At 52.4% G+C, this 13,397-nt stretch overlaps 1 protein-coding gene across 6 annotated transcripts in view; it reads left to right on the top strand.

Moving 5' to 3' along the window:
- Nucleotides 1–13,397, top strand: part of TNS3 (tensin 3) — a 222,342-nt gene that overhangs the window by 144,105 nt on the left and 64,840 nt on the right. For all 6 annotated transcript variants that reach the window (XM_070369418.1, XM_070369416.1, XM_070369413.1 and 3 more), the window contains one exon: nucleotides 11,723–12,982. In XM_070369418.1, coding sequence (XP_070225519.1) covers nucleotides 11,723–12,982 — 1,260 coding nt within the window. The remainder of the gene's footprint in view (nucleotides 1–11,722; nucleotides 12,983–13,397) is intronic.

Below are 13,397 nucleotides of genomic sequence, written 5' to 3'. Positions count from 1 at the left end.
TGTTTTCCTCTTTGTTGGTACCTTATTCTGTGTTTTTTCATGCAGTTGTCAGCTATGGGGTGCAAAGGTCTGATTTTAAGACTCTGTCCTGTAGGAGACTGGGACCCCTTCTGGGCACGGCCTTGGCTATAACATGGAAGGGACCATTGGTCTCAGTCCTCAAACCAGATCTTTTAGACTTCTGTTTCTAATTTTTTTTCTTTTGATGTGAATTCTTTGAAGAAAACTGTTATGCGATCAGTTAGTTGCTTCCTGTGCTTCCCTGGTAGCTCAGCTGGTGAAGAATCTGCCTACAATGCAGGAGACCCCAGTTTAATTCCTGGATCGGGAAAATCTGCTAGAGAAGGGATAGGCTACTCACTCCAGTATTCTTGGGCTTCCCTGAAGGCTCAGCTGGTAAAGAGTCCGCCTGTGATGCAAGAGACCTGGGTTCGGTCCCTGGGTTGGGAAGATTCCCTGGAGAAGGAACTGGCTACCCACACCAGTATTCTGGCCTGGAGAATTCCATGGGGTTGCAAAGAGCTAGACATGACCGAACAACTTTCACTTTCTTTCAGCTTAGTTGCTTTCTTGATTGCAGTGATAGTGTTATTTGCAGAGTGGGCACAATCCTGTCAGTTCCCTTGATAGGAATGGGGATTGGTTAGGACCCTTACTGAGCACCAAACTGAGTAGACCTTCTTGCATAAGAAGTGCTTTATGTCCCACAGTAAAACAGATGTTTTCTCCTGAGCACAGACATAACCTGTGCCTTGGTGGCCATTTGGGGATCTGTTGGAGAAATCTGTGTCTGTGATGTGCTGACTATATTCCATCTCAGGCTGATTGAGTGGTGACATCTGTGAGGGTTCCAGTTGTGCTATGGAAACATGAAGGCGTCCAAACAGCTTTGCTTGTTTGCTCTGGTGTGTTACATTCATTTAAGGCTCAGAGGATGTTGCTGTGCTTTGACCAACAAGCAGTCAAAGCAGAGGGGTAAACTGTTGGCTGAAGCCCACCTAAATTGCATGCAAAGAGGCCCGAGGTGCAGAGGCGCTGCTGGGCAGAATGTGGAAGTCTGGGTGTGCAAGTAAACACTGAAAGATGGGTCATGTGCAGTTAACACTGACAGTGAACTTGGCCACGTGGAGCTTGAAAGAGAGACACAGTCCCAGGACATGGAGACTGTAAGGTGAAGACTTCACAGGTGAAGACTATAGCTGAAGAACACAAGCGATGCTGAAACTGGTTTGTAAACCGGCGCAGGTGGTGCTGGCTCCACCCGTCAGTTTGTCAGCTGAGAAGTCTTGGCGTGAACACAGGTCTAGCTGGGTGGCTCTCCAGTAGAAGCCCTTTCCCCGCCTCCTCAGCCTCCAGGGTTCAAATTTCATTAAACCTGATTGCAGGAAACCCCACCCACGTGTTTACATTGCACTGGCCTTTTTTGGTGGAACCAAAGTCCCTTTCTTAGCTAACAAGATCTTCTACCTTCTGTACTGCCTGGAGAGCAAGGCTGGGTCGTTGGCAGGGGAGACACACCCCCACCCCGGGATGCTGTGTTTTGGGGTTGAAGGCTTCCTTCAGGGGTCCAACGGCTGTGGGCTAAACAAGCTACAGGGCTGTTTGGAAGCAAGGTAAGCAGGGAGTGTGTGTGTGTGTATGTGTGTGTATGTGTGTGTGTGTGTGTGTGGCTTCTGCTAGGGGAGAGGATGTCCGGTGGTAAGTGATGAGCAGAACAGCAGCTTTAACCTGACAAGAGGGAAGGCCAGGCAGAAGACTGTTTATTTGCAGGTGAGAGGAGTCTTAGCTGCTTCTGCCTTTGGAGGGTCAGCGATGGTTTGGGGTAAAGTTTATATGCAGAAGCTCACGGTCCGCTCCGTGGCTGGCTGGCTCAGGTGACTTCTTAGTGGGCCACAGGGCCTCCTGTTTCCTTGGCTGGCTGGGGCTCAGGTGTGTTTCCACAGTAACGAGGGCCTGGGAGGGAATCAGGTGCCAAGGTAAGTGCCCTTGATGGGATGGTCCCAGCTGGGGTGTTTGTTGGACAGGAGAGGGCCCCCCATGGGAGTGTCCCGTCGGTGGTGTTCGTGCCTGCTGTCTGGGGCACGGTGGCCATGGCTGGGACACGCCTGCCACAGCCCCACCGTGAAGCCTGGCCTCTGTTATCACCGCATTCCGGGCCTCACCCAGAGGACTGCCAGGAGCGCTTGGAATCCGTGTGGCTCCAGCGTCCCAGACATGGGCCCTGCTGTTGGCACGTCCCTTTCCATGAGCCATGTGCCTCTCTGGCTGGAACACCCCACTCCCCCCGCTCTCACTATTTTTTTCCGAGAATTTATAGCCTGCCTCGGTTTTAGAAAACATTTACACAGAGCCCGACTTGGCTCCCAAGGGAGCGATTTCCATCCGTTTCCCTTGGCAGGCCAGGTACCTCCTTCCTACTTTAGGTGCCTCCCCGCCTGGCATTCAGGGGGACAGTATTGGGTTTGGGGGTTTGGGCAGGTGTTTGCTCTCGAGGTGTGAGATGGAATGTCCAGAGAAGTTCCATGCTACATGGAGTTATTTCTGGAACTTGGCCTGAGGAGAGCTCGGGCTAGGCTTTCACAGCCCTGGGGTTCTGAGCTGCTCATAGCATTGTCTGTCTTTTGTTTAGAAGAGAATGGCACGTTTCATCTCACCTGGGACAGCCCAGTCACCCATCTGTGCTGTTGTGGACCAAAGGTCGAATTCTCAGAGGTCCCAGTGTGGCCATCCTTTCTTAGCTCTCGATTTGTTTGGAATAGGAACTAGTTCAGTATACACGCAAGGGAGCCTTTAATTAGCCCAGAGGCGGAACTCCACTGCAGTAAAATAAAAGCATGCTGTGTTTCCTGAGAGGTTATAAATGCTGCAGTTATAAATGTCCAAGTGGAAAAAGAGAGATCTCAGTGTGAGTGACTCAGTGAGATGACAGGGACCCTCCTGTGAGGGGCACCGGCCGAGCCTGGATGTTTCTCCTGATCCTGAAGGTTCTGCGGCCCCCACAGGCCCCTGGGAGAGGAGGCGTCCCTGGGACACTCCCAGAGCCTTCCCTTCCTGGCCAGAGGTCATGGAGGGTCACTGACCCCGCTCATCCCGGCCTCCTGCTCTGGGCCCATCCCCCTTCCAGGGGCCCTGCTCTCTGGTGGTCCTCCGCATGCCTCAGACACTGGAGCCCCAGTGCCCCCTCTGCCTGCACGCCACACAGCAGGCACTGAGATGCTCGCCTGCTTCTGGATGTCTTGCAGTGCTGGGCCACTGCTCCAGGGCCTGTCCTCAGAATTTAAAGCTGGGCAGTTTATCACAGGTTCCCACACTGGTCAGTCAGAGCTGATGCAGCACATTTGGGAGAGATGGTCTCTAACTGGGTGAGGGGCCTGAGAGGTACAGAGGTGAGGAAGGGCCCTGGGTATGCTTTGAAAGATTTGCCAAAGTGTTACTCATCCTGCTGCCGTGCCCTGTGGAATGGGATGAGGCCCCCACAACTGCCTGGATTCAGCAGAAGCGAGTTTGTGATGAATCCATCAAGACAATGCAGAGGCCCTTGGCGTCACTCAGCTAGCTTACTGCTAACTGCTTTTGTCTTTGTGGTTATTAGTCCCAGAGGAGGCTGAGAAGCAGAGCGGATTAGGTGGCTTGAGCAGTGTTGCACAGCTGGTGAGAGCTGGAGGTGGCCTGCACAGGCAGCTGGAGGGCCCTACTGTGCCCCATATTAGATGACTTATAGAATTAAATAGTATTTTTAAAATTCCATCTTTTACTTTAGATCTCTATTAAAAAGCAGTTCTTCAACATAATTCCGAAGTGTGAGGTCAGTTAGGCTGAGTTAAGAATACTCCTTTATGGGACCCCATGGGACACTCTTATTCCCCGGGCTCTAGACTGGAGATGTGGGGACTTGCAGAGACAGTGTCCACTCAGCACCTGCCTGTTCTCTTCCCTTTATATTGGTCTCCCTGAATTACCAGGATGATCCTGGGCAAACCTCATCAAGCACCCCATTGCCAGCCAACTTCTCCAATAAGGGAAGTGGAGCTCAGAGAGGTTGAGTAACTCACCCAGGGTCACACAGCTGTGGGCAGGATTTTTAATTAGGATTCACACCCAGGTGGATTATGCCAGAAAGTCTAGAGGGGGACTGAGAATGTGCACTAAATCGCTCCAGTGAAAAAGTTAAAACAAGCTTTATGTCACAAGGCGGGGGGTGGGGGTGGGACACAAAGGGACCCTGACAGCTATACCGAAGACAAGAGAACTCGCCACTATCTCATTGAGTCTAGGAAGAGGAAGGAGATCCTGGAAGAGAGGGAGAAGGTGGAGGAATTCAAGGAGTGGGGGATGGAGAGGTGGGGAGTAGAGTCAGAAGAGATGAGGAGGGGAGAGGGGAGGGGGGAAAGGTGGACACAGCAGGGGCCCATTGCACTGTGAGCCTCATTTCTGTCTTGAATTCATGATCTTTTGAATCATTGAGGTATAATTTACATACAGTAAAGTTCACTGTCTTTACTGCCCAGTTCCAGGAGTTTAACTTCCTGTCCTGAAACTCCCATCACAGCCACAGTAAGAACATTTCTGTCACCCCACTCATCTCTGATGGCCCTTTGCCGCAGCCTGCTCTCCCTGAGCCCATCTCCCACCCCGATCTCTCCCCGGGATGTCACTTGAAGTCTTTGGAGTCTGGTTGCTCTCTCAGTACCTTGGATGTGGATGCAGACAATGACATCATTTCTTTCTTTCTTCTCAGACACTGTTCCAGGGATGACTGCGGTTATAAGACTTCCATGGGGACGTATAGGTTCTGGTATGGGGTCTTTCTGATAGAGTGAATTGGTTTAGCTGAGTGGCCTCAAGTAGAGAGTCGTTTAGAGCGAGCTGGAGATGGTTCATGTGGGGTTGCTGCAGGAAGTAGAAGTGACTGACAGTGGTCAGCAGGCTGTGCCCAGAGACACAGCCTGTCTCCTAGTGAGTCAGGGTGGGTGGAGAGCCTTTCCTTTATCAGGGCTCCCAAGTGGCTGTGGGTGCGGTGGGCACAGTGGGTGGGTACTGAGTGGTCCACCCAGGAACAGTTCCTTAATTTTGAGGACAGAAATGCACAGCCTGCCATGAGCTCCCGCTCCTGCAGCCTAGGAAACAGACATAACACTGCCATCATCGACCCAGCAGCCTCAGAACACGGGCTCCTGTCCCAACAGCGGACCGTTTCGGGAGTTAGGGAGGAAAGCAGAGTGATTAAGTAGTTTCTAAGGAGTGTGTGTGTGTGAGAGAGAGAGGGAGAGAGGGAACTGAAAAGAAAATATTTAGGCACATTCCTTTCCAAAATTAAATTGTTAATTTCACATTAAAGTGGTTGGTCAGGTTTAGAATTCCAGTGTTTTAAAAAAAAACAGAAAGCATGGATTTGGGAGTGAAACAGAGGTAGAGTTGCATTCCAGATGATTCCAGTAACCTTTTATTATATTAAATGTTAGCATAACCTCTCTGAGCTTCTGTTTTCTCATCTTATAGAGGGTTCTTTACCACTAGGGCCATCTGGAAAGCCCGTCCTGGCATAGAGGAGATTCTTAAAAAGAACCTCTGTCTTTAGAATGTCAGCCCTATTGCAGGAGAGGGCTGTTTCCTGTGTTCTGTCCTCCACTGATGAGAAAAATAATGATTCTTTGTAACCTCACCTGGATGTAGCCACACCTGAGAGCAGCGGCTCCTGGAAACATCCCTTCCTGTAGTCTTGCTCTTTCTTTCTGTCTCTGCTGACCCATCTGATGCCATGAGATGTGCCTGACGCCCTCCGTCTCCTCTCGTTCCTCTCCGTATTCCCCAGGCTGGTTCATCCCAGCACATCATCGGGACTCTGCTGAGTATTCCATTTCAGTCTCCATTAACAACTAACTGGCAGCCATGGCCAGTGCTTAGTAAACGCTCATGGACATTTCCTGGAGAGGAGTTTTCTATTTTTCTCCAGTGAAGACTTGCAGGGAAGATACTGTTGGTGCTTTTGAAATGAAAAGTTACTTTTTAAAGTAAACCTTTCACAAAGGTAAAACATAAGATTCATTGATTCAGTATTTGAAAGAAAGAAAGATTTCAGCGAGCTTAGTGTATCTATCAGGTTTTCTCTTTTGTTTCAAATTGATTTTTTTGTTGGAAGCAGGGCTAGGGGACAGTTGAACTTCGTACAGATCAGTTCTGCACCTTTTTGGGGGCCGAGTGGTTGGTACTTGAATGGAGGTGAAGTTGAGATGTTGCCTTCCCTTTGGCCAATTCTTCACATACCTGTGAGCACATACCTTTGAGCACAGGTGGGCATTGGTTAATCTGTGTTCAGCCATGATAGGAAGGAATGTTTTCATTTTCTTCCTGTCCCCTTCATTTTCTTTGCTTACTTTTGAAATATTTTGGGTGTGTCTCTTTCCCTCCTTGTGAGATAGCCCCTGCTCATAAGTCAGGTGGGAGTGGGCAGGGAATCGTCACAGGATAGCAGGGGTAGAGTGGCGAGTCTGTCCTGCAGCCTCTGCCCTTTAATGAGGCAGGGAATGTCCTCTGGCTCTTTTCTTCCTTCTGTTTTTTTTTTCCAGATGAGAACCTCCCTGGTGTGTCTTTCAGTGGGAGCAATCGGAGCTGTAGTTACGTTTGATTTTTAACCAGGCCCTGGCTGCAGGGAAAACATTACCAGATAACTCACAGGCCACCTTTTGGAAGGGGCTCTGGGTTTTGTTCAACGGGGTGGGGACAGTGGGAAGGGACGGGGCACAGCGAATGGTTGATCTGCACTGGGACAGGTAGAGGCTCTCTCTTGTCCTGCATCTGCAGCAGAAACACTGGGGGTCCTGGGAAGCTCACATCCCAGTCTGGAGATCCGGGTCTCCATTTGCAGAATGAGGATTAAGTCCCTTCAAAATCGCCATGAGCTGGAAGCACAAAATTATAACATGTCATTTGAATATACGAAAGGATGCAAGGGGCAGATGAAGTGAACGACTCCGCCTTCCACCCTTCACCCACCCAGTGGCTCTGATAGCACTCTGCGTTCTGTGATGGAGCAGAGCTTCACAGCCCCAAGCCTCCTTCACCTGAGGGGCCCCACCCTCCCTTCCGCTGGGGGCTGGCGATGGTGGCGGTGGTGGGACCCCAGCCCCAGCCCTGCCAAGCATCACAGAAGTGAGTTTGGCTTCATCAGTTCTCTGAAAATTACTTGTTGCATCACTTCTCCAAATCTCCTTAAAAGGGGTACTTTGCCATCAGTTATGTCAGAACGTCCTTGAAAACTGACCACAGTTTTAGGGGGCTTCACAGAACGGGTTAGGGCTTGTGTCTCATTTTCCATGGAGGGTTTGGCAGTCAGTCATGCAATGACTTCCTCCCCCAAGCCTCCCAGGTAACTTTTGTCCCCGGTGATTCTATTTTCATTGCTCTCACCGTGCAGTTTTCACATGGGGTCTCAGAAAACAAAATTCCAGCACAGTGTGGGCAAGGTCACTCTTCTCCAGGTGTGGTTTAGAGGGGCCATACATGGGTGGGGACACCCTGCCCACCCTGCAGCTGTGGGAACTAACCGACTCACAGGTGGCAGGAGGATGAAGGAGATGGGGAGTGGCAAAGATTCTGTGTCATTGTTATGCACCTGTTGTATGTCAGGACCCTATCACACCCGCAGTTCCTGCGGCCGCACAGATAGCGTTCAGACGTCCCTCAGGCCTCTGCCTATCTGATAGGCACATTGAGTCGTGTTTAGGTTCACAACTCTTGTTTTCATTGACATTTTGAAACCCTCACATTGACTTCGGCACCTTCCCAGTCTTATTGGGTGGCATTTGAAGGCCCACTCAGTGGATCTGTGCAGTCTACTTGGGGGAGAGGTTGTTTTGGTGTCTGGGAGTGGAGACCTTCGGGTTGCAGGTGGTCAAGGGCTGTGGGCACTTCTGCCATCAGACCCTTGTTTATTTGTTTGGCTGTCGTTAGTTTTTTTTTACCTGCTAAGACAGCAGAGCATCTTTCCAAAATAGTTCCCTAGGTTTTGTCATGTAAGAAGCAGCCAGAACATTCAGTCTCTCAGTACTTGGGGCTCACTGGGGGGTCCCTAATGCTGGGGATACCACAGGTATCCCCAGATACAAAAACAGATCCCTTCCCTCCAGGAGCCCATGTTCTTGTGGGGGAGACATTGGTAAGTCTGCATTATATCTGGCTGTAGGTGCGTGCCGCAGACAAACACCCAGCAGAGACAGAAAGGAAGGTCCGGAGAATCCACACTGAGGGGGTGAGAGAGCAAGCCAAGATGGCACTGCAGGTGGAGAGCGGCATGAGCAAAGGCCCTGGGGCAGGTTGTGCCTGCTGTGGTCTGAGTGGTGAACAGGAGAGAAGTGAAGCAGCACAGTCAGGGGATGCCAGGCCTTGTCCACCATGGAAGGAGCTTTTAATAAGTGCGGCTACTCATATGAGTCTAGGCTTCTCTGGTGACTCAGTGGTAAAGAATCTGCCTGCCAATGCAGGAGACGCAGATGTGGGTTTGATCCCTGGATCTCGAAGATCCCCTGGAGGAGGACATAGCAACCTACTCCAGTATGCCTGGAGAATCCCATGGACAGAAGAGCCTGGCAGGCTACAGTCCATGGAGTCACAAAGAATTGGACATGACTGAGCAACAGCACACGTGGACTCACGTATTAGGAGCCCTGGGCCTGTGTTCTTTATATATGTTCTCTAATTCTTACAAGTGTCTTGAAAGATAATACTGCTTATTCCCTTTTATAAATCAGGGGCTTGGACAGTCTAAACGTCATGACCAGGAACGCACAGAGTAAACGCAGAGCAAGAATCCCACCTGCAGATTCAGGAAACTCAGTCTGAGTCCTTCTGTGGAGAATGCAGGGCAGGGGCAGTGGGTGCCAGAGGCCCCTCTTCCTTCTTGCCCCCCACAGTCCAGGATCACAAAGCGTGGGTGCAGCGGGGAGGCCCCTGGACAGCCCCACAGAGGCCTGGCGCTGCCTTTGGGAAGATTCAAGCTCCTACAGAGTGATTTAGAAGTTTCGGTGGGTCTGACTTTGAGGGCTCGCTGATTTGGTTTGTATACTTTTCCTATAGATATAAAATGTACTGGACATTTTCCACCATAAAAAGTAACCTGCACGCATGGTAGGAAGTTTAGAAAGGAGTCTGTGGTGGGGTTTGGCTCCATCCCTCACTGCATACCCTGCGAAGCTCTGAGGGTCCATGAGACCAAGGCCTAAATGTTCCATGCCCGGCCTCACACAGAGCTGGTGTTTTGTCAGCGGCAGTCGAGTTGTTTTTAATGTGTTTATTATTATTTTAAGATTTCTAATACTAATAAAACAGTCAGATTGGGATTACTCGTAACTCTGCAGCCAAGGGAATATCCTGCCCTTTTCCACTTCCTGCAGGCCCTTGTGGACTATTCTCCATGTGGGGCTGGCCATGGGGCCCTACTCAGACAGCTCATTCTTGGCTTCCCTTTTTCCCTTAATTCATTGTGCCAGTCCGTTTTCATTCAGATTGAGGGAGGAGGACTGGAGTCATGGACGCATGGACATCTGTTTCTAGACACTGCCAGCTCCCTGCCGGCTGTGAGGCTAGTGGTCTGCCCTGGCCACCCCTGGGCCTGGCGCTGTCCACCCCTTTGCTCTGGGGGGATTGAGATTCTCACGGAGCAAAGTGTCTTCTGCTGCTCGCTCAGCAAAGCCAAAGGGGAATACCTGATTCCCCAGGTCTTGCCTTATTTTCTTGGCCACAGCTGGTGAAGAAATGAGATGAAAGCTGCTTATCTGTGTACTCTGACTTTCAGTGTCTGTGTTCGAGTTTCATGTAGGGCACAGGCACCCCCTGCTTGTGCACGGTTGGGGCAGAGGACTTGAACTGGTATCTGTCTTATGCTCTAGCTCCCACTTCACCCACGGGCTGTTCTGTGTGAGCCCAGAACATCCTAAACACGGTGACCTAGTGACTCACACGTGGGTCAGTTTTTCCCTTTCACAGCGGGAGGGGTGATGTTTGCAGGTGTCCCCTAACTTGGGGCGCTCATTCTGAGGTCCTCAAGTGCAGAGCTGGGTTCAGCAGCTCCTCCCCTAGCACCTTCAGGTCACTCGCTGCCGCCATGCAGAGCATCATGACCGGCTGCCTCCTCTCTGTGGATGGGGCAGGGCAGCAGGGATGCCAGCCTACTGAGCCAGAGAACCTGGGTTTTGGTCCCATCTGCACTTCACAGCAGCTCCCCAACCTGGGAAAGTTACTCATGCTCTTTCAGCCTCAATTCTTCATCTTTACAAAGGGAATATGCTAGAAAGTCAGAGAAAATACACTTGAGTGCATACCCCGTGATTGGTGCTCTGTGACCACCAGCTGTCACTGACACCATTCCCTAATGACCCTACGGCTGCATCTAGTTCCTGCCTCTTACTTAGACGCTCACGTCCAGTTGTCTGTCTTGCAGACTTGGTTTATTTACTGTATTTTGTGTATCATTGCTCCCCCTAGCCTTCCCACCAGGCACTACATTAAAAGGAGGGTCCCTAGGTTCATACCAGCCTGTATCCCTGTGTCCAGTGTCCCCCATCACTTCTTGCTCTGCTGCTTCCTCTCGTGCACAGTTGGGATAAGAAGGAAGCTGGAGTCTCATGTGCTCTCAGCGTAACAGCGCAAGTTACCCCACAGGCTCTGTCCTGGAGTGTCAACCCTGTGTTTTTTAAAAAGCTGAAACCTGCCGATGGAGTGCATCAGGGCTAGGGCTTGAGCTGGGTCCCTCAGAGCGGCTCCAGGCCCAGTCACCGCTGGAATGCAGTGGCTCCTGGGGCCGCAGACACGGGTCAAGCCCTCTGCGGCTCTGTTATTGTGGTCTGCCTGCAGTTTCACAGTTGGGAATACAGGGAGGCAGAGGAGGATGCAGTGGCGAGGTGCTGACCGCGAGCTCTCTTGTGCTGTTGAGTGCCCTCCCAGCTAGCTCTTTGTTGTGAGCCAGTGAGTGGTTGACTGCCGCCGCCAAGGCCGTAATTAATAATAGTGGCAGAGGGTTCCACTCTTCCCATCTGTGTTGGAGGCCTAATTTTGTTTTCCTTGGCCGTCTCTGTGCATGGAGATCAGTGGTTACCCCTCTGTGTTTTGAGGTCCTGCTGTGCCTTCGTGGGCACCTCCTTGGCCCAAAGATGCTGCACTTCCAGGAAGGCAGGCCGGAGACCAGTTTCTGTGCTTTCTCTTTTTGTTGAGCTACATATTTAGATTTTAGCAGATCTCAGAAGGTTGAGGACAGCAGGCACCTATGTTAGATGTTCAGTTTACTAAGGATTTGTTACCCAGGCCCCTGGAAGATGCCTTGTAGGTGCTGACAGAAGCTCTCTCCTGTCTTATATGCACAGTCCATTCTGAGTCTTGGAGACTTGTGAGTGGAGCTGTGCTCACCATTCATACTACAGATGAAATGAACAGTGAGCCCTCGAGGCAAGGCGACTCTGAGTGTGAAGAAGCCCAAAGATTCTCTAAATGACCCTTCTCTTTGCATAAAAAGGTAGGGCCTGAAGATGTTTGATTATTCAGATTTCTTTGTGGGCATTTGCTACGCAGGAGTATATGTAGAATTTTTGGATTCTAGCAGAGTCTTTGGCCCTGAGCGTTCTAAGTTATGCATTTGTTTTATTTGTTCAGACAAAATATAGATGTGTTCTAAGAGCCCAAAGCCCCTTTTCATCTTTGACTTACAGTCTGTCTCTTGTTGTCTCCCCACCAGTGCTGCACACGCAGGGCCCCGTGGACGGCAGTCTTTACGCCAAGGTGAGAAAGAAGAGCGCTTCAGATCCCAGTGTCCCAGGCGGGTCCCCCGCCGTCCCAGCCGCCAGCAGCCCAGACCACAGCGATCACACCCTGTCTGTCAGCAGTGACTCGGGCCACTCCACAGCCTCTGTGAGGACCGACAGGACCGAGGAGCACCTGACTCCCGGATCCAAGAGGGGCCTGAGCCCCCAGGAAAAGGCCGAGCTGGATCAGTTGCTCAGTGGCTTTGGCCTCGAGGATTCTGGAAGCCCCCTGAAGGATATGAGCGATGCTCGCAGCAAGTACAGCGGGACCCGCCACGTTGTACCGGCCCAGGTCCACGTGAACGGAGACACCACCCCCAAGGACCGAGAGACGGACATCCTGGATGACGAGATGCCCAGCCACGACCTGCACAGTGTGGACAGCATCGGGACCCTGTCCTCCTCGGAGGGCCACCCGTCAGCCCACCTGAGCCCCTTCACCTGCCACCAGAGCAGCCAGAACTCCCTCCTGTCTGATGGATTCGGCAGCACTGCCGGCGAAGATCAGCATGGTGCTCTGGCCCCAGATCTGGGGCTCGCCGCGGAGCCCCTGTTCGAGCGAGAGCGGGCTTTCGGGAACCGCGAGCCCAAGCAGCCACAGCCTGTGCTCAGGAAGCCCTCTGTGCCTGCCCAGACGCAGGCCTACGGGCCGAGCAGCTATTCCACGCAGACCTGGGTGCGCCAGCAGCAGATGGTGGCCGCTCACCAGTACAGCTTTGCCCCTGACGGGGAGGCCAGGCTCAGCAGCCGTGGTGCAGCAGACAGTTCTGGCCTGCTGCAGACACAGCCTAGGGTCCCGCTCACCCCCACTCGGGGGGCCAGCAGCAGAGTGGCCGTCCAGAGGGGCATAGGCCCTGGGCCACATCCTCCCGATATACAGAGACCCCCTCCTGGCAAAGCAGCCTTCAAACCCAGGATTCCAGATGTCAAAGTCGTGAATGGTGCTGGCCCAGAGCTGGGCACAGACCTGTCCCCAGGCTCACCCACCCTGGACATCGACCAGTCAATCGAACAGCTCAACAGGCTGATCTTGGAGCTGGACCCCACCTTTGAGCCCATCCCCACCCACATGAACATGTCGGGCAGCCAGGCCAACGGCCCCATGCCCCCAGACGGCATGGCAGGCGGGCTACGGGCCAGTGGCCGCCTGCAGGACACAGGAGATGGCCCTGGCAGGGCCCCCGTGAGGCAAGGTGAGCTGGGGTTTCATGGGATGCACACTTGCCTGTGTCTGTGTTTTATAGAATAAGGTTTTATGGAAGAGCTCCGGGCTCGTCACAGAGTCTGAAAGGGGGGAATGAGGAGGACACTTGGGGCCTTGGGCACAGTCTTGTGAGGACAGGCAAGTGACCACACTGTTCAGGTGTGGACGGTGGCCACGAGCTGGCCACACAGGGAGTGGGGAGGCTGTTCATGGGGCATCAAGCTCGAGCTAGAGAGAGAGGGTCATGGGGTGGGTGGAGGCGGGGAGTGGGAGGAGTGATGGAGGGGTAGGTTCTGGAGAGTCGGGGCCTAGAGGCTTGTAGGGATCCCAGCCACCACGACAGGCTGCAGGGTCCAGCGGCAGCCCCAGCACAGCAGGGATGCGGGCCCTGAGGGCGTCCCTGT

This window comes from Bos mutus, chromosome 4 (assembly GCF_027580195.1).
Source record: "Bos mutus isolate GX-2022 chromosome 4, NWIPB_WYAK_1.1, whole genome shotgun sequence".
In the NCBI taxonomy this organism is placed as follows: domain Eukaryota; kingdom Metazoa; phylum Chordata; class Mammalia; order Artiodactyla; family Bovidae; genus Bos; species Bos mutus.
Note: the sequence above shows the minus strand (reverse complement) of the source record. Positions and strands in the feature narration are given on the sequence as shown.